The following is a 25,301-nucleotide window of genomic DNA, read 5'->3' on the forward strand; positions in this document are numbered from 1 at the left end:
GACTCTTCTGAATGTGGAGCTCAGCCAGGGGCTGGCACTGCACTGCTTCTGCCTGGAAACCCTCACTTGATGGATGCTATGTAGCAAATGGAACTCAAGATAGAAACAAACAGATCCTAAAATTCACAGAGAAATTCAGGGGTGTCAACACAGCCCAAGTGATCTTGAATATGAAATATGAAGTTGGAGGATGCACATTTCCTGGTTTAACAACTTATTGTCAAGCTGTAATAATTGGAAGAGACCAATGGGACAGAGCCAGCAGTCCAAATGTAAGCCTACACATTTATATCCAACTAATGTTGACAATGCCAAGGCAAAGAATAATCTTTTCACAAATGATGCAGTGATAATTGGTTAGCTATGTGTAAAAAAAAGAGTAAGATCTCATTTGACTCATACTATATAAAATAAAACTATCTGAAAATTGCTGAGCGCTGGTAGCCCACACCTGCATTCCTAGCTATCCAGGAGGCTGAGATCTGAAGATTGCTGTTTAAAGCCAGTTCGAACGGGAAAATCTGTGAGACTTATCTCTAGTTAACCCACAATAAGCTGGAAGTGGAGCTGTGCCTCAAGTGGTAGAGCAATAACCTGTACAACAGAAGCTGAGGGACAGAGCTCAGGCCTTAAGGTCAAGCCTCAAGACTAGCACATGCGCACATACACAAAGGCATAGATTCTAAACAGCATCAGGGCAACAAATCAAAGGCATGCTCTGCTTCAGTCACTGTCTACAGGAAGGGAAAGTGAAAAAGTGGCAAGTGTTGGTGGAGATGAAAACTGGGACGCTTATGCATTCCAGGTGGAATTTAAAACAGGAGACCATTTTGAAAAATACGTTTCTTAAAAAAGGAAAAAAGGAGGGCCAGGAGTTTGGCCTAGTGGTTAAAGTGCTTGCCAAGCATGCATGAAGACCCGGGTTCGATTCCTCGGTACCACATACATAGAAAAAAGCTGGAAGTGGTGCTGAGGCTCAAGTGGTAGAGCTCAGCCTTGAGAAAGTCCAAGGACCGTGCTCAGGCCCTGAGCTCAAGCCCAGGACTGGCAAAAAAAAAAAAAAAAGGAAAAAAGGAAAAAAAAAACTGGGCACCAGTGGCTCACGCCTGTAATCCCTGTTACTCAAGGCGGTGAGATCTAAGGTCCTTGGCTAGAATGCAGCCCAGGCAGGAATGTCCATGAGATTTTTTTTTTTTGCCAGTCCTGGGCTTGGGCTCAGGGCCTGAGCACTGTCCTTGGACTTTCTCAAGGCTAGAGCTCTACCACTTGAGCCTCAGCACCACTTCCGGCTTTTTTCTATATATGTGGTGCCGAGGAATCGAACCCGGGTCTTCATGCATGCTAGGCAAGCACTCTACCACTAGGCCAAGCTCCCGGCCCTTGTCTATGAAACTTTTATCTCCAGTTAGCTAGCAAAAAGCCAGAAGTGGAGCTGTAGCTCAAATAGTAGTAGAGACCAGCTTTGAGAAAAAAAAAGCTCAGGGATAGGGCCCAGGCCAAGTTCAAGTCCTAGGACTGGCGTGCTTGTATGTACACACACACACACACACACACACACACACACACACACACACACACACACACACACACCCTGACCTGGTGTCTTAGATACAGTACACAGTAGGTAATAGTTTGAAGACCATGGTATGATATACAAGCTGGATGCGTGGTTCAAGGGGTGGAGCATCTGCCTAATAAGTATGAGGCCCTGAAATCAAAGCCTACAGCTGCCCAAAACCAAAACCAAGCCCAACCAACAAAACCCAACTTATTCTGGTTGAGGTATAAAGCTCTAGGCTTACTTCAAGTACCACAAAACAGGTAGAAAAGGCCCCCCTTTTCTGCCGCAGCCTGTGTCACGGGAGGAGTAGGCAGGGGCAGAGGCCCCCGAGTGGCTGGCAGCACAGTGGTTCTGGACAGCAGGTCCTGCACATCCTTACGACTTCTTTATACAGGACCCTAACTCACAGGGGAGGAAGGCAGAGCAGGAGCCCCCTAACTCCCACCTCCTACCCCACACCCTAGGCTGAAGGATAAACATTAGTAACACCTAAGGTCAACTTCGGGAGTTATTGCATTTGCTCTTTGGTCAGGTTTAAGAAACCTTCCAGCACCTTCTACCTCCATTCATACCCGTCTCAGCCCATGCCATTATCTAGAATATCAAATGTAGCAGATGAGTCACAGATGAAAATGGAATAGGTAAGATCACAGGGAAAACAGGTGGAAAGGCTGCAGAAGATTTGGACAAGACTTGGCGGCTGCCCCAGACCCCTAGCAAAGGGAGTGAGGGGCAGAGGGAGGACATCCCTGAGAAAGGCGTCAATGCCAGAGCCATGCAGCCGAGCAAACAGGAAAACACTGCAGCCCAGGGGATGGCTGCCGCCGCACAGTGCCCTCACAGCCTTGGTGGTGTATGCCAGCCACTGGGGCAGATCCAGCGCTTGTTCTCATGAGCAGCACGAGCCGTGCACCTCAGAGCCACCTTACCGACTCCCACCCCACCGTGTGGTCTGCTTTACGTGGTAAGAATGCCCCAACAGCCCCCAGTTCAGCCTTTCGGGTTTAGACAGCAGTTGACGCATCCGCCTCCGTTCTTCCATAGGCCCACCCACTCTCTAATTTCATTCAACAAGTATCAACTTAGGGTCTGTGACTGCCAGGCTCTGTTCTGGGTGCTGAAATACAGCAGGAATTGGGATCAAGCCAGACTGGAAAGTGGTTCTGAGGTTTCAGGCCTCATGTTGGAGGTCTCTGCTCCATTCTGGTTTGATGTTGCAAGGACCTAGGGGATGCGGGTCTAGGTTCAGTTTTCTGCCCGCACCATTGATTAAAGAGGTTGTCTTTCTTCCAGCCTATGTTTTTGGTTTCCTAACAGAATATCAGATGGCTATAGGTCTGTGGGTTTATTTCTGGGCTTTCTATTCTGTTCCATTGGTCCTTTATTTATGTTACTATAGTCAGTAGTCAAGTCTGAAGTTTGGGTATTGTTATACCTCCAGCTCCACCTTTCCCGCTAAAGATTGCTTTCAAAATTTGGGATCTTTTATGGTTCCGTATGATTTTTTAAAATTTCTTTCTCTATCTTTTTTTTTGATCGGTTATGGGATCTGAACTCTGGCCCTGGGCACTATCCCTGAGCTCTTCAGCTGCAAGGGTTGAGAGGAGGTCTCCCTGGCTATGACTGTTCACTCTAGCTAAAGCAGTAGGCCCAGGGCCCATGGCTCTGGCTGTACACTCATCTCCCTCTCTGTGCCCCTTCTCTGCTCTACAAGTGCCAGCTCTTGGCTAATACCAGGCTTGCCAGTCTTCCCACAACCTGTCAGCTGCAAGCTTTCCTTCCCATGAGCCAAGCCCAGAGGCAGACGACCCCCTCCCCAGGCACCAAGGCCCACAGTATGAGGTCCCTGCTTCCACTTCCTCAAGGCTACCTTGAGGGAGGGGCGGGCCCCCACTCACCTATGCAGTCCTTCTGGTTCCAGTGAAGCCGCCTCCCTGGCGGGCAGACACACTCGTAGCTGCCTTTGGTGTTGACGCAGCCCTCATCGCAGCCGCCGTGGTCCACGCTGCACTCATCCACGTCTAAAAGCACAGGTGGAAGTGAGGGGGCGTGACCGCCAGCCCAGGCCACGCCCACAGGGATGGCAGGACCAGATTGCTCAGGAGCTCCTGACCCAGCTCAGCCTCAGTTATCTGGTGCAGGTATGTGGCTGTGTGCACACTCGTGCTCACACATAACACACAAGCACATGCACGCACATGCTCCTTACAGATGACAACACTCATCCCTTCTCCGGGAGCCTCCATGGTTTTCTGAGGGCTCAGGGGCAGCTGGCAGAGCTCCCGTTCAGCCCTGTTTCCTGGGGCAGGGCCCGACCTGGCCCAGGCTCACAGGCCTGCCACACCTTGGACACCTGAATCAGCTTCTCCAGAGCCTCCGATGCAGGAGGCACCAGGGTGGAAGGCGGCTGCAGGTCCTCCACGAACCAAAGCTACAGCTACTTGCTGTGATGCCCAGATGGCAGCCACCAGCCTGTGGCAGGCCCTGGTGCCTGAGCGTCCCTCCAGAAGAGTCCTCCCAGCACCCCTGTGCCTACTGCTTCACTGTGTGGTCCCCACCTTATCTTCATGCTGCGCCAGGTTACAGAAAACAAGAGAGCGGGTGGTCCCTGACTCGTGCCCACCATTGCTGGCTTTGGCCTGCTCCCTCTAGCTCCAAGGCTATGGTCCGTGCTTGCAGGTGCCTGTGCACCGCCGCTCTGGATCCTATTTTTTCCACGTGGCAGCCATGGCACCTGGTTGCATGAGCCTGGCCATGCTATACCCTTGCTTAGGGCCCCTCCTGGTTTATGTGGCAAATGAGGCCCAAATGCCTTTTGGGTTCAGAGGCTCTGTCTGCTTGTTGGCTCCAGCCACAGGGCCAGTCTCCTGGCTTCCCTCTGTCTCTGTGCCTCTGCCAGTGTCTCCCATCTTGGCCCCTCAGTTTTCCCTCTGGCATCCTCTCACTGCCTTGACACTCTTTTCTTCTCTGCCATGATCCTAGCCCACTGGAACAATGGATGGATTTTTCTGTACATTAGTTCCCCTCGGACAAGGGTCCTTTAGTAAATGAGGTTTTAGGCCTATGTCTCAAATGGGCCTAGGACAGACACCCAACAGATGCTAGCTGGCCCTCCTCCCATGCAAGCTCCCAGATCCGGCCCCTCCCCAGCCTTGTCCCCCACGGAGCCCTCTTCTGGGCAGTCCTCAGCCTTGCTGCAGTCCCTCCCTGGCCCAGGAAGATCAGGTTAGGGTGTGGGGTGCAGTGTGGAGGCCTTGTGGCCAGGCGCGTGCCTCGAGGGGGAGGTGGCCCTGGCGGGCGGGCTGCAGACCTCCGCAGTGGGTGGCTCCGTAGAGGATGTAGCCGTGGTGACACAGGCACTGGAAGCTGCCCGGGGAGTTGATGCAGGTGTGGTCGCAGGTCCTCTCAAAGGAGCACTCGTCGATGTCTGTGTGAGGAGGGAAGGGGGTACGCCTGTCACTGGGTCCCCAGGGTTCCCCGCGGGCCAGTCTCTGGGCCCCAGCCACAGTCCTGCTCAGGTACCACTCTGTCTCCAGGAGAGTGGTTAGAAGCGTCTTTTTTGGAGGTAAGCTGGACAGAACCGTTTCGAATGGGAAGGACCATCATGAATTGCCGTGGCACCCTTTCTTTGGCGGTGCTGAGCAGTGACCTCGGGCCCTTGTGCTTGCTAAGCGGGCGCTTTCCCTCTTGAACCATTGTACTGGTTCCTTTTTGCAGTGGTTATTTACGAGATAGGGTCTGACGTGGTGATGCTGTGATCTTGTGCTTCCCCAAGTTGTTGGGGTGACAAGCCCAGGCATGCAGGGGAGGGACGTCTTTGCTTTTTCTGCTAAGGGCCATTTGGATATCTGTAACATCATTGGAGGCTCACACAAACCCATCAGTACCGGCGACTGCTCTGGGCTGCTGTAAGGAGTCTGTCTGTCTCTCCGGGTACCCAGTGAGTACACAGGCCTCGTATGGCCCAGGGGCTGACGTTCCCCACTCCTGATGGAGTCACAAGAACTTTTTTTTTTGGTCCTCAAATAATGACCCTTCTCTACCCCCCAAGTAGCCAGGCACCCAGCTTGCGCTGCTGGAGATATTAAATCCCATGAACAGGAAGGAGAGGGTAAGATGTGTTTGAGGGTTCCAGGAAGGCAGTTGACTGGGACATGAGACTGGGGCCCCAGGTCTCAGAGAGGTGATGAGAAAGAGTGGGGGTACACAGGTAGGTAGAGGCAGGCAGGGACCTTGGCCCAGTGCCCAGACACCTCCTCTGTTTGTTCAGGCTTAGTGTCTCCTCTGCCCTTTCTACCCCAACACTTTGACAAGGCAGACTGAAAAACTTATGGTGTGGACAGCCCTGGTGCAGTGTTCCTGGTGACCCTTCTACTGGACCTGGGCCAGAAAGTGGCTGGCCAGGGCACACAGGAAGCCAGAGGCCAGGCTGGCTGTGGAGGCTCCTGTTCTCACTGTCCCGAGGCCCTCGCACCTGAGGGTCATACACTGCCCAGGCTCCGAGCTGCATTCCCAGGCTGCAACACCACAGCCAGACACCCCGTACAAACTTGTCCAGCGCTACCAGACAAGACGAGGGAAGCAGGGTAACTGGCAAGATCAAGGCCCTTCTCTGGGCCTTTCTTCGTCATCTTCTCCCAAAGCCTGACCCACAGCCAGGGTCCCCTTCTCAATGGCCTCACTCAGCCCCCCTGGGCTACACTCCCCAAATCTCGTCAGCCCCTCGTGCCATTTCCTGGAAGGCCTACCTGGGCTTCATTCCCCACTCCTGGGGAATGCTGCCCACCCATCCTGTGGGCTCCACTGCCCCCCTGCTAGCCCATCAGTTTCACCATGGCCTCTTTAAGAGGATTTCCATGACCACTCTCTCTCCTGGCCACCCTCTGGGCTCCAGCTGCATCTGGGAGCCATCCAGGGAGCCGGTGCAGGCGGGGGACTGTCGAGGGCCTGTGGTGTGCGGTGTCTTCCACCAGGTGGCAGCAACCCCCACTGCTGCCAGCACCCCTCGCACACACAGGGCCGAAAGAGCCGTCTGGGGACCCCACTTCCCATAGGGATTCTTTTTCTCTCTTTGAGGCAGAGTCTATGTAACCTTGACTGGACTCACACTCACAACCCTCAGTGTCCTGAGTGCTGGGATTACAGTGTGAGCCTCCAGGCCTGGCTATTTCCCACCCGTATAGGGGACAGGTTAGATGGGTGCCCAGTCCCACAGGAAGGCAGAGTGGGCAGAAGCAGGGCTCAAGGTCTGGGGAGTGGTACCCATCCCCACAAGTCCCCCAGCCACCTCCCCATCCATGTGTCCTCCTCTCTCCGGGGCCTGCAGAAGCCCGTGAGGAGGGGCCGCCCAAGGCCGGTGGCACTCACCTTGGCAGGTCCGCTCGTCGGTCAGCAGCTTGTGGCCTTTGCGGCAGCCGCACTCAAAGCTGCCCACGGTGTTGCGGCAGAAGTGGTCGCAGCCGCCGTTGTTCACCAGGCACTCGTTGACGTCTGCAGGGGAGGGGCAGGGGCTCAGGGGCCGGGGGCTGGCACCACCCTGCTCTTCCCACCGTGGGTCCCGGGACACTGTGAAGAGTCAGCCCCCTCCCCCCTGCCCTGAGACCTGAGAGGGGAGAACGTGGCACCCTGCCCCGAGCACCGGGGCACACTGTCTCCAGATAACACGTCAGGGTTGGCGTGGCACACACAGGTCAGTGGTCCTCAGCACACTGCAGAGAAGTGGCTTTCACTGTCCTCCTGACTGGTGAAGCCCAGGCTTGGAAAGCACATTATGGGCTCCAAAGGTTCCTGGGGGGAGCTGCCCTCAACCTGGCACCGTGACCGCCCCATGCCCGCCTGCTTGCTTGATCTGCCTCTTCCGTCAGCAATGACCGAGGGGCTGAGTGGCACCCCTCCAGGTGCCACCCCACAGGCAGTATCAGGGATAAGAGGCCACTTTCAGGGTAGTGGGCCTTCCCTCACCAGGAGAGAAGAAAGTGAGGAGGAAAATGGAGACTCCCGGCTGCTCAGTTCCCACATCTCTGCCAGGCTTGGAGCCAGGACCTGCCAAGCCCACTAGAGGATGGATGCCAGCCAGGTGCCCACAAACCCTGACCGACGGAATGGAGACCACCCGTGAGGGGGGCGAGCTTCTTGATAGCATCTGAGTGCCACTTGCCCAGGCCTTGGCCACGCTTTTCACTGCCTTCTCCTCGAACCAAAGAGGACGCCAGCCCAGAGCCGCACTGCTGCGCTCGCTCGCACCCCCACCGCCATGTTTCCTCTCGCTCCCCCGCCGCCACGCTCCCACGCACACCTCCAACACAGACCGCATGCCCACGCGTGCTCTCAGCACGAGACAACCCTCAGATTCCACTCGTGCTGGGGCGGAAGAGGGAGGGCTATCTGGGAGACCCGTGCCAGGCACTTTTCTGACCTCCCTCGCCTGGTCTCCGGAAGTGGGAGAGCAGAGAACGGCTTTCCAGATGGGGTCAGGGGCAGGGCCTGGCCTCCGCCAGCACCGCCTCTGGGGATGCACTGCCTGGGGTCCAGTGCGGCCCGTCCATGGCAGAGCTCCACACACCCACCAGCCCCTCCCCTCTGGCCTAAAGAACCCTGGGAAGTTTTTCCAGAGGCCCCCGGCAGGAGGGCAGAGGCCCCATCTTCTTGCTCTGGCCAGCCCTGGGACCTTGGTCAGGGGAAGACACTTGTCTGGGTCCCAGGTTCCCAACCAGTGCTGTTCCCAGTTATGTGAAGTCAGTGAACAGCCACTACTGGGCTTCTGCGGCCCAGTCCCGCCTGACCCATTCCTGGCCCATCTGGCCTGGTGCCCCAGCATGGGACAGGAAGATGGTATGTTCCCTTGAGGCCCACGGTGGGGTAACTGGCTGCCTGGGGGCAGTGAGGAGGCGCCACCCCTCTAGCCCTGGTTCTGGGCTCTTCAGGCTTTCTACCACAGATGACCCTTGCACTGCAACTGTGTCCCTCTCTCCACTGCAGAGCTTGCTGCGGCCCCTACCAGCCATAAGGTCTCCTAGGGATATAGCCTTGCCAGCACAGAGGCGCAGGGCCCTCAACTTTGCAGGCTTACCTGCTGCTGGCCCCCCTCTCTGGGCTTGGCCTTTGCCAGGGCGGCTGGGCCCCGCGGTTCAGACATGCTTCTCACTGGCATTCCCTTGGCAGGGTCACCTGTGGCTCTGGGAGAGGTTCTCTGAGGCTCTGAGGGACAGAGCCTGGCCTGTGCTGGCTCTGGCCATGAGAGGGCCTGGGCGTGGCAGACGGGGCCACCTGCTCCATCTGGACCCCAGAGACAGCACGCATGGCTACCAAATGGTCCCCAGAAGAATGAGTGAACGAGTGTGTGATCCAGGCAACCCAGGGAGCAAGGGCCTCGGGGCGGAGGAAGGGAGCCCTGCACGGCTCTGGGCAGGGTGGGGCTGTGTGCAGGGGTGCAGGGATGGAGAGCAATGCAGAAGTACTCAGGCAAATGTCTTTGCTCCCTTCTGCCATCCAAATGGGGTGCGCCTGGCGTGAGGGGGTGGAGGGAGGCAGGTGAGGGCACCTTTGCTTCCACTCAGATACAAGTCCTGGCAGGGGGCTGGCCTGGCTCAGGACACCAGAGGAGGAAGGGGTCGCTCGGGGGGGGGGGGTGAGAGGAGGGGCTGCTGTCCTGAGGCTCCCCTGGGGAGTAGCTCAGCCCTGACAGTGAGCAGGGCGCTGAGGGGGGCCTGTCTCCAGTCACACTCTTGAAACAAAGCTAGAGAATGGGGCAAACACTTTGGATGCCCAGTCACCATGCTCAGGCTTAGGAGGGCTGCTTTGCCATCCTTCCCCACTGCAGGCCCTGGTCTTTCAGTGCTGGCTTTTCCAAGCCCACCGTTCACTTTGCTTTCACTCACCCATCTTGCTTCACAGTGACCCTAGGCTTCCAGAAAACATCAAACCTTTTTTTTTTTTTTTTTTTTTTTTTTTTTTGCCAGTCTGGGGGTTTGAACTCAGGGCCTGAGCACTGTCCTTAGGCTTTCCTCAAGGCTAGAGCTCTACCACCTGAGCCACAGCACCACTTCCGGCTTTTCTATGCATGTGGTACTGAGGAATCAAACCCGGGTCTTCATGCAGGCCAGCCAAGCACTCTACCACTAGGCCACACTCCCGGGCCAAACACTGAATGTGTGCCTTGATACCTTCCTGGGCCCTTGCAAGGTCCAGGTGTGCCCTTGGACTGGTGAGGCCCAAACCCTGGGATCAAAGCTATGGGACCACTGCCAACCTCACCTTGGCCGCGTCTTGAGCCTGCCTGCCCGGGATGTCTAGACTTGTCTGTCCCACATCCCTGACTCAAGCTGCTGTGATGCTGATATGAGCGTTCGTTTCAGAAGAGGCTGAGTCCTTCAATGTGAGCTGGGGACAAATCCTAACCCTCTGCTTGCTTCCTCTTCGCCGTCGCCGGCCTCTGCGATGTTTCCTTGAGCCTCATGATGGCTTCCTCACTATGCTTAGGTGGCAGGTCAGGCAGCGACAGGGCTGTGCCCAAATGGCAACCTGGACCTGACCCTCCCTTCCTTGCCGGCTTCCGAGTGGAGCCTGGCCGGCAGCCGCCGCCGGGGGTGCCGGCCACCCCGCATCTTCCTGCCTGAGGCCTGCACTGCCCGCTCCTTCCCTACATCCAGTGTGGATTGACAGGCAAATATCCATCTCCAGACCTCAGCACGAGGGGGCTGGGCTGCCTGCCATGTTCCCCCCCTCCCGACCATCACATGTGAGCTGAGGAGCTGCTCTCCCAAGTCACGAGGAAGCCAAGGCCCCAAGGAGTGACCATGCCTGGGCTTTGTATCCGTGGAGCCTGGGTAGCCAAAGGGCCAGGCACAGGCAGCCTGGCTCCAGGGCCTCGGGAAATGGGGAGTCACAGTGGCGTGGGGCGAGAGCCTTCGCTTAGTCTCCCTCATGCCTCCCCTCTCCCAGAGATGGGGTGGGGGCGTTATGCCCTGTGGGCTGTCCGGGAGTGGGGCAGGGCAGCAGGAGGAGCTACACAAGCTGCCAGCCCCCTTCTCAGCCCAGACAGATTAGTACCCGGCGGTGAGCTGCTGGCCTCCAGCTCCCCACTTCTGGCTGTCTGGTGTCACCTCAGGAAGGAAGCCGGGTGCTGCAGCCACCCCTGGAGGGCGGCAGGGCAAGGCCCGATCTCCTCTGTGCCAGCCTTCTGGAACATCCCCGACCCGTGTGCACCTCTGTCCTCCTTCCACTTGGGGCATGGAGTCTGCGTTTGGCACTCAGAGGCTATTTGTTTGTCCTTGTGCCTGCCAGGGACACGCTAAGGCTATTACAAGGCTGTTACCAGGCCTGCAGTGGCCACAGAAGGGCTTTCTTCTCAAATAAACGCGTGGAAGAGCTGTGATTTCTGCCAACACCACTGCGCTTCCCGTGGCTGGCGAGGAAGGAGTCGGCTGATGTCTATTTTCACAACAGCTCACCCTGACCTCCTTTAAGTGACCCACCACTTCCCGTCCCCTCCTCTGCTGGGGGATTGAGGTTCAGACCTAACTCTCTCCTTTCTGGGGGTCCTCTTGCTGTTCCTGGGGTCCCACTACCAGAGGCAACTCTGAGAGATGGGTCCCGGGACCAGTGGGGGGCCATCCTTTACTTCTGCAGTTTGGCCACCTGTTGTCTTTCCTTCCACCTGTAGCTGCACCGTCCCCTACTCTCCGCACTGGCTGTTCTATTAATGTCTCCTCGCAGATGTGTGGCCATGGCACACACAGTATGCCCATCTCCCCCACATCCCCGTACCAGGCTCTTCCCACCACAGTAAAGACCCTCCCACCCCCCGGGGAGCCAAAGGCCAGGAAGCTCTGCCTGACAGATGACCACTGGTTGCTTTGATATGAGAATGTGCTCCCTAGCCAGGGGGCTCCAGACAGCCGTGCAAAGGGCTGCGGGCACAGGTGTGGGGTGGCGGAAGAGCAGGCCCTGAGCTGACCTTTGCACGTCTTCCCATCTGGCTGCAGTGTGAATCCAACCGGGCAGCTGCATCGCACCCCAGTGGCTGTGTCCTTGCAGGTCCGGTCGCAGCCTCCGTTGTTCACCGCACACGTCTCTGGGGGTGGAGGAGGAGAGACAGACGCTCAGTGTCCCGGGGTGAGGCCGCCATCTTTCCCTACTCATGGGGAGACCTCCTAGGAGGTGGGAGAGCTGGGTTTGAGCTCTGGCCAGTACCCAGATGTGGGCGCCCTGGGCAGCTGCACCCCAGTCTGGGGCTCAGGCCCCCATGTGTGAGAAGAGATAGCACTGCTCCTGTGGGGTGACTGCTCAGGCCCACGCCAGGAGGAGCTCACCAGACAGAAAGGACTCTGCCAAGAAGGTTGAGGCTGGTCTGGCTATTTAACTGTACAGGCCAAGTTGCTAAACTTTTGCCCTGCCTGGGCAGCTCCAAGTCCAACGCAGTACGCAATGGCTTGTGGCGCTGAGCCATGAGCCAGGGTCCCCGGGGCTACACGCACGTCGTTTATCACCTTAGTGAGGCTTCCAAGCCCACATCTGTTCTTACTGAACCATTTGCCAGAGGCGTCTGGTTTCTATCCACTTGACGCCTGTCTAGTGCTATTTTTTCCTTCTGCCAAATTCAAAGGGCCTGGAGGGGCTGGGGGCATAGCTGGGGTCACCCAAGCCGTGGCGTGGTGAGAGTGATCCTCTGCAGGCCACAGAAGGCTGGCCAGGCCCGCTTCCCGCGGCTGGGGGCTCCCGGGGTGGGGGGCACTTTTCCAGACCTCTGATCCCTGCACCTGGGCGTTTTCCTGAGCATCTGGTGGGCTTACAACTCGTGGAAGAGGTGCCCCAGTGGGCTTCCTTCTTCTCTCTGCTGCTAGGAAGTAGAGAGAGGCCAGGCACCCGCCTTTCCCAGCCTAAGTTACCCTCCTGGCCTCCACCACGCTTCCCAGGGGACCTGGCCCTCGGCTCTCGAAGCTGCCAACAGGTCCTTCCACGAGGGGCTTGGGAGTGAGAGACCAGGACAGCCTTGGGGCCAGCAATCCCCCTGGCTCCCTGGATGGGGTGTGGGGAGCAGGGAGCCCCTCAGGTGTGCATGCCATGGTGACAGTCACTCTTCCTGGTCTGTCTCCACATGCCTCAAGCTGGGGGTGGGCACAGACCTCAGCGCCCCCCTCCTGCCCCTGCAGGGTGCTGGGCTGCAGCTTGCTGGTCTCCACAGGCCTCATCCTGAAGCCCAGACACTGGGACAAGGCCCCGCGCTTCCTCCCCTTCCCATCATGCACCAAGACCGCGCAGGCCGACCTGTGGGTCTCGGGACAATGGCCTTCCTTCCTAGGACTGGGGCAGAGACTGAAGGAATTCCCACGCCAAGTAGCTGCTCATTGAACGGCTCCGGTTCTGGGGTTCAAGTACAGGGGTCCTACCTCCCACCCCAACAAGAGCTGTGGGGCTTCCGTGTGAGCAGCCCTGCTCTGGAGGGGGGCAGAGGGTGTGCTCCCCGTGGTGGTGATAAAGGCTCTGAGGAGGCCGGAGATGGGGATGGGGGAGCAGGGCTGGTGGACATGGGTGCCGGCCCTGGGATCCGGCAGCGTGTAGGTGTTACCCTGCTGTGAGCTGTGCATCTGACCTTCCAGGGTCCAGGGCCGCAGGGATCTGCTGACCCCCACTGCCCACGGGGAAGCAGCTATGAGGCCTGGGGCCCAGTGTGGATAGCTCCTGCTCACTGTACCCCACTGCTGGACTCGAGTCTTCCCTGCTGTCCAGTCCAAGGCTGGTGCACCTCAGGGTCCTGGACCCCTGTGGTGAGCCCGTGATGGTCTCCAGAAGCCAGGCCCACACGATGGCCTCTGGCTCTCCGGCAGCCTCCTCTCACTCCCTGCTCTGGTATTCCCACTCCGCATGCCTTCCTCCCCCGCTCCCGCCCTCACTGCAGACCCTCCCCTTCAAGAGGTTGTTCTGAGCCAGACCACTGCAGTCCTCCAGGTGATGTCACACGCTCAATGTCCCCCAAGGGATTCTGGGCCAGGGGAGGGGGCGCCCTCTCGGTCTTTCTTCCACTCCTGCCTCCCCAGTATCACAGGATAGGAGTTCTGAGGCTCAGATTATAACACAACCCATGTGGATTCAGGGTCTGCACTTACAGACAGGCTGGCCAGGGTGGGACCAGGCCCTTTGTCCCTGGAAGCTTCCTAGCAGAAGGTCCTAGGTGTTACCAAGGGGGTGCTTTTGGGGTTATCAGCCTGGGGTCCTAGCCAGGACAATCTCCCAGAGCAGCAAGAAAAAGCAGTCTTGCCTTTCTGTCTCCTCAAAGCAGAAGCCACCAGACCTGGTGTTAGGCCTCTCCTGCCTTAGAGAAATGTGGAGAACAGGCCCCAGGCCCTTTCCTATCTTCGGATCCCCCGTTGCGTGCTACAGAGTCACGTGCCTCCCAGGGCCCCAGGCCTTCCTTCTCCTTGCCTGGGAGGGCCTCTTTGGGCCCCATCCACCCCATACCTCCTTCCTGGTGCTGTGCAGGCTGGGCTTGCCTCTGGCCATCAGATCCTGACTGCTGGCTCTTAAAGGGGGCACAGGGCAAAGCTAAACTTCAGAGTGCCTTCTCCAAGATCTGAAGGGCCCTTGTTTCTCTCCCTGTCCCACTCTAGGCAGAACTACCTGGTTCTTTCTACAGGGTTCCCAGGGAAGCATCAGGAACCATGGCTCCTGAAGCAGAGCCCTTGCTCTGGTGACCTCAGCCAGCAGCCCATAGGCATACAGCATGGCTCAGAGGAGAACCAGTGCAGGCAGGTCAGATCTGTGCCCTGTGCCTTGTGCCAATGGCCAGAGGGAGGAAGGCAGCGCAGAGCCCAGGGTTGGCTGGGCTCTAAAGAGTGAAGGAGATATTCTAGACAAGTTAGAAGACGGGCCTTGGCTCTTTCCTGGGGGGGCTGGGTCTGCATGGAGGAGCCCTACAGGGAGGGGTGGAGGGATGTTCCACCAGACCCTTTGTGCAGCCTAGGCAGAGGACGCAGGGGCAAAGGACAGGCAACGTTGACCACCGTACATTCATCAGAGATGAACGATGGCCTCTGACAGGCCGGGCCCCTGTCACATGGCGGATAACGAGTGTTGACCACCTGTCTCTTGCAGGGCCCAGATGTATCAGAAGAGGCACCAAGGTGCTGTGTAGCCAGACTCACCCTGGCACCACTGCAAACCTCAGCATGCAGACTCTCAGCACCCCCACTTCACTGTGGATTTTTGTTGTTGTTGGTTTTGGTGCTGGTCCTGGGGTTTACACACTGGGCCTAGCCCTGCTCCATGTTTCCTGAGCCCTGTCCATTCATATGGTGGCTCCTCACACACCCTCTGCTCGCTGGGCAGAGCTGTGGGAGGGTGGGTCTTGTGTCTGGAATCCAGCACAGGCCCAGCACAACAAAGCCAGCAATTCAATGACAGGGCTTAACGAGAAGTGGCAGAGAACAAGGGCACCAAGTCCCTAGTTCTGAGTCAGGCCTGCCTGGCGAGGACGCAGGGCATGGCTGGCTGAGGGCCCACAGGCCAGTGTGCCAGGCTTCTCTCCAACATGGCCCATCTCTCTCCAGGCCTTGCGTTCCTATCTGTGCTGTGCCTACAGCTCTTCAGAGGCTCTGAATGCCACGTCTACCCTGACTCTCCCTCAAAGGCCTGCCCTGATGGAGAAGCAGTCCAAGGCCTTGAAGGCCCCGCCACACAAGCCTCAGTTAGGGTGGGAGTACCCGCTTTCTTGCCTCTAGGTCTAGCGGAAGCAGCTGGATGGTCCCAGCCACAGGGAAGCACCATTTACTCTGTCCCCAGGCAGCCATCAGAAGCCTGCAAGGTCTTCCCTCTTCTGGTAGCACCTCTCCCTTCAGGGAACTGCTGACCCTTGACTGACTTGGAGACAAGTCACTCTCTCTCTGGCCTGGCTCTTAAGTCAACTGCACTGCCCGCCTGGTGGTGCCACATGTGGCAGGCTGGCATTTGGTCCCGTGCTGGGCACAGGGTAGCCTGCCTCTACCAGTTGGGTAGGTGGCTCCTGAGTGCTTTCTGAAAGGGTGGGGACAGGACCAGCCCCTCCCCAAGACTGGGCATGCTTCGGAGTGGAGCCAGGCCCCGGGGAATGGGTCTGGGGTGGTGTGGGGAGGGGCAGGGCGGCTGAGGAGGCCAGGACTGCGCCCTGGATGAGGAGGAAGATCCCCAGGGGGCAAGTGGGAGAGGGGCTCCCCGAAGAGCCCGCTCTGCTCAGGGCTGAGGCTGACAGGCCTGGCTCAGCGCTCAGGGGGCCATACTGGCCCGTGCGGCACCTGGCATCTTAAACTGGCTTCCTGGCACACAGCTGGGTGACCGGGAGCCCTGAGAAGGCCCCTTTGCCAATCCTGGCCTCCATCCTGTAAGGCATTTGTCTCCTTGAGCACCGCTCCGTGTTTTCCAGGCCATTAGGGGCTCGGGCTGCACAGTGAGCACCTGCAGGCGGGTGACAGGAAGGCAGAAGCCACCTGGATCTGGGGGACAAGGTCCTACAGCCTGCAGGGTCTTCGGAGGGCCTGAAGGGAGAGGTGTCAGGAGCGGAGAACTGACCCAGGAGCTGAGAATGCGCCCTGTGGCAGGCCCCTCACGTCGTCGTGAGGGTTTGTGGTCCGTTCTGAAGGATGAAGAGGTTTTACGTTAAATCAGGTGCCAGGCACAGGGCTGAGAGGCGGTGCCTGCCTCTAGCACTTGTCTTTGCTGTGGCTATGAAACGGAGGGGACTCGGGGCAGGCCAAGGGGCTCACCCACAGCCTCTCTCACTGGCGCTGTCCCTCGGAGGACAGTGAGTGGATCTGCATACCTGCACTAAAGACAGGATGAGGTCACACAGCTGGTGAACAGCTGGGCCCATGTTCCCAGCCCTGAGCTACCCAGGTCCTCCAGACCAGTGCAACCTAGGGGCAGGGCAGTCAGATTCTCCTCTCCACCCCCTTCAACAGCAGCTCATGTGCCCCGAGCATGCCCAAGCCACCGGGCACACAGGAGGACCAGACCAAGCCTGCCCACCCTGGAGGGCGCCCAGTGTGGCACTGTGACCCACCATGGCTGCTTGATGGAGGCAAAGCTCTGTTCCAGACTTCTGGTGGCTGCTCGGGGACGTGGCTGAGAATGACAGACCTCCGGGCAGAGGAGGCAGTGCACAGCGCCTGGCAGGCCTCCGTGTTTCCTAGGGGACTTTAGCAGTGGTCCACCCATGCCCCTCCCACCACAGGGGTCCAGATGACCAACCACCTGGCAGCCTCTGGGTAGTGCTGGTTAATCCTGCAGGCTCTGCATCAGGTTTGGCCCCCCCTGCATTACCGGGGCGGGGCGGGGGGAGGAGGGGAGGTGTCTAGCAAACTACTAACATGAGGGCAGAGAGGACAACTATGACCTGCACTGGGCACCTGCTCTGAACCCAAGGCCAGGTGTGGCACGGTGGCGCATGGGGGCTTCTCCTGCCGCCTCAGATCCCCGGGGAGTGAAAAGCCAAGGCTCCCGGGGTGGATTCGACCCTGACGGCCAATGTGACGGGTGCCTGAGAAGCCAGGATGGAACCTGGGCCTGACTGCAGAAGCTGGGCCAGGATAAGGACCTGGAAAGAGGAGTCCCAGGGATCCCTGCTCTAAGTCAAATAAGCACATAGTTCACAGACCCCAGCCCCAGCTGGCTGCTCGTCACTCTTGGTCTGCAGCTGGGCCCAGGCCCAGCTCAGGTGAATCCAGCTAGAAGGGGCACAGGTAGCGGAGGCGGCAGGCGAGGCCAGGCCTCCGAAGGCAGGTGGGGAAGAGGGTGCCTGGTGGAGTGTGTCTTTCTGCAGCTGGGTTCCTCAGATCGAGAAGGGCAAAGCTGTCTTGCTCCTCTAGCACGTTCCAGGTGTGGCTGGTGGACACAGGGCCCACCTGCACACTGGCAGAGCCGGCTGGCACTCCGCCACTGCATGCAGTGACTGTGGCCCAGCTCACACTGGGATGGGTGCACTGGGGGGAGAGAGGCTGGGGCAGAGTCTGCGTGCTCTGCTCTCAGCCACCTCCCTGGCATTATGGGGGCTGTGGTCTGCAGGACTAGCTTCCTAAAGTATCACACCCTCGCCTCTGGTTTTGCCCCTTTTCTTGGTTAAGCTCCGCTGGCACGAAGCTTCCACCCACAGTGTACCCTGCACCCCCACGGAAGCACCACGCCCTACCTTCTCCATCAGTCTTCGTGAGAGAGCAGGGAGAAGACGCAGCTTCTGAACTGAGGGAGGGGCTCAGGCCCCGCCCACGAGCCCCAGGCTGCCTCAGAGCAGCCGCACGTGGGATTCAGCCTGACCCCCTGACACTACTCTCTTGTCCCCTGTGGGCAGCAAGGCCACACCTGGAGGAAGGGCCCTCTGCTGGGAAAGGTCTAAGAAAGGTCCCCTGTAATTGCTGGCCACACTCAGATCTGCCCCAACCCTTCTCAATGCCAAGCTCTGGGCAGCTGGCCTGCCTCTCTCCAGGCACACCGGGCATCTCTTCCAGGAACCTGCATTCATGCGCTGAGCTACTCGTGCTCCCGCTCTGGGCGGGGAGATAAAAGGCTTTGCCAGGCAGAACCACCCCGGTGGCCCCGGGAGAGTGATGGTCACATGGCACTGGGGCGGGAAGCCCTGGACAGGTGGTAGGGCATCCAGGGTGAGCGGCTGTGTGGGCTGGGGAAAGTAGGCAGTCCTGGGGGGAGCACTGATGGGGAATGGCCCTGGACAGACCTCTCTGGTGACTGGGCTGGGGACAGTGTGTGGCAGTCTGTGCCACGTCATCCTCGTTCTCCCCCGCTCCCAGCTCTGTAACCCCATACCTGGGGCTCTCAGGACGAAGCAGACCCTGCACATGCCATCTTGCCTGCCTGGCACTCCTTCCCCTCTGCTTTCTGTGAGTCTGGTGGACGTCAGAGTCCATCAGGCACACTTGGGCCACCTGATGGCTGGGGACCCGAGGCCGCTCCTCCCAACGGGATCTGTCCCCCAGTGCAGCCACATAGCCCGCTTCCTGTACCTTTCCCCACGAGCCACGGGCCTCGGTGGAGGGGCAGTGCAGAGATGGCCAGGAGGCTGGGGCAGAGCCAGGCCCCACCCTCCGCTGCCTGCCCATCTGAAACAAACTGCCTCCTCTCCTGTGTCGGTGCCCTGGAGTCACCGCTGTGGCCCAGCTGGTGATGACCAGGCCAGGCCAGGCCCGGCCCCAGGGCCTGTCTATCACTCATGCCCTCTTCACAGAGCTCTATGATTACAGAGACATTAAGAAATAACTCCGGCGAGCACAGCTTCCCTAGAAATGTCAGAAGCACAACCTAGGTACTCTGGGCTGCAAGTTCAAAGCTTTCACTTCTCATCCAGGTCTGGATACCTGTAGGTGGTGGCCATGCAATGCTTGCGGGCTGAGGGACCCATGGAAGCTGGGGCTGCAGCTAGCTAGCTCTGGTCAGCTAGGAGAGCATTTGTGATAGGGCCCTTCAAGTACAGAGAGACAAGTAAGACTTTCGGGGGGGGGGGAGGGCTCGGACGAGGCACAATCCCCACCCACTGGCCTCTGCAAGCATCTCCGAGTACTCACTCCTGGCCACAGAGGCATGGGCCTAAGCAGAGCCAGCTAGGGAGGTGTGAGGAGCCGCCCCGTGGGTGATGGCAGACACAGGAGGGGAATTTCGGGCTTCCTTACAGTGTCTCTAGGCCCACAGTGACATCTGGGCAGACAGCCAGGGCAGCAGGCTGCTACGGCTGGGGTCTTGGCCTTGGCCTTGGGTGCCTTCACGGAGATAAATGAGACCTGCCTTAGCTGCAGAGCCCGTGCAGCCACGGCGGGCCAGGCTGCCCTCGGCTTGGGCTTTGCTCATTGGCCGTGGCCTCTCCTGAGGGTTTGGGTTTCACAGGGGGGAAGTAGGGCTGGAGCACTGACTGCACGGTGAGGAGGGAGAGCCTGCACAGAGCAGTGGAGGAAGGGAGGGGCCCACCGCAGGGCGGAGGGGGCGCCCGAATGGTCAGGTGAGCCCACTTCAACCCACACACCCGTGTGTTCAGAGCTGGCTTCAGAGCCTCTACTTAGACAGGGAGACTTGTGGCCTGAGCTAAGCATGTGAAGAGGGTGTGGGGCTCAACCCTAATTAACAGAGGGCCCTGCCTGTCCCACGCAAGCCATTTGTTTTAGCTGCCTAACGGCTCTGCAATCCCCAGAACCCACACAGCACCAAGGATTGGTGGATGTAAGGGGTAGAGTCTAGGGCTGAAGATCATCTGGGACTATGTGGATAGGCCCAACGGATGGCCAGGACCCCTAAGAGCAGAAGGAGAGGCAGGAGAAGGGGGGGAGGACAGAGGAGGGTCAGTCCCAAGAGGACGGATGATCTGGAGAAGAGAGGTGTGAGCCAAGGCGCAAAGTGGCCTCCAGAAGAAGGAACAAGCAGGGCAGGGACGCAGCCCTGCCTCGGGTACCAGCCGCAGCCACTTGTGGGAAGCCACTGAGTGGAGCGAATGACCGCCACAGAGAGCCAAGTCACATCCATCCCAGGTCCTCTGCGGGATGGGTTTGGGGCTCCAGGCCTGGCTGTGGGGGATCTGGCCTGTGAGAACTGACCTGCAGCCTTAGCTGGGCACTGCCTTCTCCCACGGGAAGTCCCTTTCGTCTTAGCTGCATGGGTTTATTCTCATTTCCACGTGACTCTCTGTTATTTTCCCCATGCTGGCCTGTGTGCAGGGACTGGGCGGCCACTCTGAGCAGTGGAGGATGCCGCCTCTGAGGACCGGCGTGGACAGGGACCTCTGACCCCTAGGGCCCCACTGTGGCGGGGGTATCTTCTCTGTATGGAAGCAGGGGCTCGAGGCAGGCAGGCTGCATGCTGGGTCCTCAGCTTCTGTGCTGGCTATTGGCCAGGTTGAGAGAAGGGAGAGCTAATCAGTGATTTATAAGGGAGCTGCGGGCACAAAGTACCCGCAGAAGGGTTTGGAGAAGACATGGAGCTTCAGCTCCCACCCACTGGAGCTTCCTGCAGGGCAGAGCCTGGCTCTGCCTCTGGCCCACTTGCTGGTATTGTGGGGCCTGAGGGCCTGGGCACTCAGAGAGGAGCTCGCAGCTGAGCCTGCAGGATATGCCTGCTCCTGACCTGTGCTCACTACAGTAAGTACAGCTGGTGGGTACCACTCCCCACCAGCACCCCTGTCTCCATCTTTCCCACTCTGAAAATACAGCCCCACTGACAAATGGCTTTGCAAGGCTGGAAGGATCCTGCAAAGCCATCTGGGCTACCTTGCCGTGGCCCTGGGCTCCCCGGCTTCTCTTACGCTGGGCCCTTATCTCAGCCTGTGGTGGGGAACTGGTCTGGTCATGCACTACAGAGCCAAACAGGATTTGCCTGTGTCTCCTGTCCCTCCTCCCACCACCGTCCCTGCCTCCCCTCCAATCTCCAGGCCCTATACTGGTGCTTCCTCTCAGAGCTGACGTTGGCAGTGTCACCATGGAAGGGTATCCCCATTCTGACACCCTGGAGTCTCGGCTGCTCTCTATGCCGGGCTTGGCTTTGAATGTCACAAGCCCTGACTGGCACAAGGCTGGAGAGACTGAACAGCTAACTCCTATCACCTTTCCTGGGCACTGCCACGTTCAGGGCTAAGGGAGGTGGGCCTGCCAGTTAGGGCCTCAAGTCCCACAGCACCCCGCTTTACAACAGGTCAGAAAACTGGGAGCCAAGAACTGGGGAGTGAGGGAGTCAGAGCTAAGTGGCTTCTCTGTGACCCTCAAGCTGTGGCCTCAGGGCACTGGGCTTGGACCCTGGGCATAGGCTACAGGTCCAGGGCTCAGCTTTAGAGAGCAGTGTGATTTTGGCTAGCCATCATAATGTCACCAAGCTGAGGTGACCTCTCTGAGACCAGCACCCAGAACAGCAAGGCAGCAGCAGACAGAAGAGGGAAGGAAGCAATATGGGGACAGAGATCCTTAGCCACCCTGCTGTACTGTCATTGGACCAGGCCCCTGTTCCCACCGGCCTAGTTGCAGCCCTGCCTGCCACAGCCCCCCTGGACCCCTGAGATCGAGGGGCCTTTCCCATGGGAATGAGGACCAAGCAGCCCAGAACCGTTTCTACCCTGGGGCCTCCCGGAGCTGCCCTAACTACACATGTGGTGTATACCGTGGGAGCAGGAGGCTCCTGACACACTCAACTGCTCACCATGGGCGCTGGGGGGGTCTCTGCTACAGACACACAAAGAAACAAACACGATGGAATGTAAAAATTTCAAGGAAAAGGTGCGCTCCCATGGGTGGTGGAAGCTGCTGCTCACACAACCCACACAGGGCGAGGCGCCCACAGTCCCCACACCGCACCCCCACACAGCACACAGCCTCACACTCACACACCGCACACACGCACGCGCGCACACACGCAGGAGGACAAAGGAAGTGGAAGAAAAGTGTTACCCATGAGGAGCCGCCGTTTCACCCGCTTGTCCACATCAGCTACTGACGTGGCATTGAACTGCGAGCGCTCAATTGCAGCCTCATCCTTGTCTAGAACACAAGTAAGGGACAAACATGGAGCCAGTGGTTAATGAGAAGCCCACTTCCCGCGGCCCAAGACAGTCAGCCTTTTGGCGTGTGCACACACAGCCAACACACATGCCAGGCCAGCACGGCGGGCGTCCTGGCCAAGGGCTAGTCCCAGGGACCTCCAGGTGGTGCGTTCAGACGCTTGATTGCTCGCTCGCTTGCTCAGGGTGCTGAGGAGGCAGCCAGGGCGGGAGGCGGCGTGCAGACAGGGAGGGGTGGCCATGAAACCCACACAGAGGGACACAGACCCACGTGGAAACAGGACATGGGGGAGGCCTCAGGCAGAGGCTGGAGAGGCAGACAGCACACCATGGGGAGACAAGCGACTAGGACCCCAGGGCTCAGGCAGGCACAGGACTAGGGGACAGGGCTGAGAGGTCCGGTGATGGATGAGCGTGGGACAGCAGAGGTCCCGCACAGGGACATGAAAAAGTGTGTCACTCATGCAAAATTAAACACGCAGAGGAACACAGACACGCACACAGACGGAACAATGGATCCCAGTGGACAGACAAGAGAAACCAAGGGATGGATTTGGGCAGCGCTGGTTGCCTGCTTGTCTAGAGGACCAGAGAGGAGTCAGTTGTTTTAGACGCGTGCAGGAAAAGAAATGGGGCCCTGCCAGCGAGGGAGCCTCTGGCAGCTCCGTAGGCAGCTATGACAAGTCGCCCCTGAGGCGCAGGAAGGCTGGCTAGAGTTTCTTTGCTCAGTTGGAAATGTGCAGAGACTCTGTTGCCAGCTGAGGGGGGAATCGATGACAGGGAGCGAGATCAGATGAAAGATTTTTCATCTGGCTGCGAGTAGAAGCCACAGTGGTAGGGTAGCTAAGGCAGGAAAATGGTTTCTAATGGGAAAGGAGGGAAAGCTCAGGAACTCAGATTCAAGCAGGGACTGTCACATGCAGCAGACACTGAACTACTACTAAAGGATGAGTGAGGAAGACACAGACAAGAGGTGTTAGCCACGGGCTGGGGTGTGTCTGCCCAGCTGTGCATGGGTCCCAGCAGCAGCAGCAGCAGCAGCAAACCCCTGGGGAGACGAGACAGGAGGGAGCCAGGGTAACCCGGGGGTCCAAGCAAGATAGTGGAGGGACAGGCTGGAGGACAGGAGATTCTAGATGGGATCAGGCTGCAATAGAGACACTGGTCTGAGACCTGGTTTGGCTTTTAATTACTTAATTTTTTTTTTTCCTGATTGGTTGGTTTGTTTTTGGCTTTTGGCTCTGAAAATGATTGATGAACATCAGTTATCAGACAAGACAGGCAATCAGGGACCATCACCAGAAAAGCAGGAGAAATGAGATAAAAATGAAATAATAAAAAAAAAAAGGGCTGTCTGAGAAGAGGCCACACAGAGGAAGGGAGACCCACTGCCTATGGAGAGACTGTCCCCGGTCCCCACCAGGCCCACGCCCAGCTCCTAGACCAGGGACGAAGCCACAGTGGCTCTGGGCTCACGCTTATGCGTGCTCAATGCAACACCCCCCACCCCACTTCCAGTCATCTCCCGAGCTGACCTAAGAAGTGGGGACTTCACAGAAAACAGCGACCACGAGCTCTGCTCTGTGTGGAAGCAGAGGCCTGATGTTGGGAGCCAGCTCTGGGAGACCTTCCCCCCTGCCCCTCACAAGTTAAAAAACCTGTTATTTTTGAGTAGGAAAAGAAATGAGGCCCTGCCAGCCAGGGAGCCTCTGGCATGAAGTAATAAGCAAAAATTCAAGCTTCCCCTTAGGAGATACAAGTGAGGATTCTGTGAAGTCAGTAGGGGACAGGTCGAGTCCCACAAGAACCAGTCAAAAGAACCCACACCCCATACGGGATGAACCCCCTGTCCCCTCTCACAAAGGAAACCTCTGGAACCCCAGACTGCAGTGAGCAGGGTACAGAGCTAAGGACGGTCACACAGAATGAGAGGCAGCTGGAAACATCTGTGTTCTGGGCACTGCCACTGACCCTCCGAGACACAGGGACCCCAGGGGACCCCCCCCCCGCAATCCCCTGCTCCACGGCAGTCCTCGTGGAGGAGGAGAATGACACACTTCTCACTAGAAGGTCTGAGTCAGGTGCTCAGAGGGTGAGGGACCCAGGATTAAATCTCTACCAACGCTGCCTACCAGCCCCCTCACCGAGAGGTGGCCTGATTCCCTCTGCTTCCTCTGGGACACGGGGGCTGCACACGAGGTCGGCAGCCAGTGGGGCCTACTTACCAATGCAGGTCCGACCGTCGGTGTGGAGGGCGTACTTCTGGTGGCAGCCGCACATGGGGCCGGTATCTGTGTCCTCACAGTTGTGCTGGCAGCCTCCGTTTCCATAGTTACAGGTTACTAGTTAGATCCAAAGTACACAATGTGTATACAAACAGAACAACACAGAGGATTAGTTTGCCAGCACTGGTTGTTTATTCTGGGGCTGGGGGAGGAGGACAGGGGCCTGCGGTGGCCAGGAATGGCTCGCCCAGGCTTTTGGACTCCTGCCCTCGATCTCCCTGGAGCCGTCTGGAATCCCTTAGCCCTGGAGCCTGAGAACGGGCTCTGAGACACATTTATTTCCACAGAGCCTCACACGGCTGACACTCCCGGATGGTGGGGTCAGCGGGACAGTTTTGTCCTTCTCAGCCTGCGAGACACTCAAATGCTGCCTGTCTCAATGGGCAAATGTCTGTGGATAACAGGAGCGGAGGCCTGGACAGGTTACAGGGGAGATGGGACTCGGCCCAGGTGACACTCATGTCCTTAGTTCTCACAGAGTTCTGGCCTTATCTCCCCGAGCTGAGGGTGTTCAGACAAATTAATGTCTTCAGTGTACTGCCTGCAAAAGACCCGAGTTATCCACCTTCCATGCTGCTCTGTGCCTGGAGGGTCTGGTGCCCTTTGGCCCTGAACCACCCAGCTCTTAGGTTTCCCTGTGGGAACAGAGGCGTCCATTAGCATGGCTAATGGACGGCAGAAGGGGGCTATGAGTGGCCACTCTGAGAAGGGAGGGCTCCGAATGTTTCAGAATGACTCCTGAGGTATCAGTCTCAGGTGCTCAGCCCCTCACAAGAGCCCCATGGAAGCTTTCCAGGCTCCCCTTCCTGGAAGCAGGTGGCCCCCGAAGTGGCCTCAGATTCATGCAGTCTCCACAGAAGCGTGGATCAAAGAAGGTGTCACCCAGAGGGGTCCCAGACTGTCCTCGGCAACCGGAGGCTTTCCTGGACAGCCTCCTGGAGACTCGACTTTA

At 58.2% G+C, this 25,301-nt stretch overlaps 1 protein-coding gene across 1 annotated transcript in view; it reads right to left on the reverse strand.

The window, feature by feature from the left end:
- Scube1 (signal peptide, CUB domain and EGF like domain containing 1) overlaps nucleotides 1–25,301 on the reverse strand; it is an 88,546-nt gene that overhangs the window by 14,286 nt on the left and 48,959 nt on the right. The window contains exons 6-11 of the mRNA XM_090354132.1: nucleotides 24,290–24,406; nucleotides 21,955–22,044; nucleotides 11,517–11,633; nucleotides 6,929–7,051; nucleotides 4,872–4,988; nucleotides 3,460–3,582 (exon numbers count right to left, since the gene is read on the reverse strand). Of these exons, the coding sequence (XP_090210258.1) occupies nucleotides 3,460–3,582; nucleotides 4,872–4,988; nucleotides 6,929–7,051; nucleotides 11,517–11,633; nucleotides 21,955–22,044; nucleotides 24,290–24,406 (687 nt within the window). The remainder of the gene's footprint in view (nucleotides 1–3,459; nucleotides 3,583–4,871; nucleotides 4,989–6,928; nucleotides 7,052–11,516; nucleotides 11,634–21,954; nucleotides 22,045–24,289; nucleotides 24,407–25,301) is intronic.

The sequence above is a fragment of the Megascapheus bottae genome, chromosome 2, assembly GCF_031878675.1.
Source record: "Megascapheus bottae isolate mThoBot1 chromosome 2, mThoBot2.hap1, whole genome shotgun sequence".
NCBI classification, from domain to species: Eukaryota; Metazoa; Chordata; class Mammalia; order Rodentia; family Geomyidae; genus Megascapheus; species Megascapheus bottae.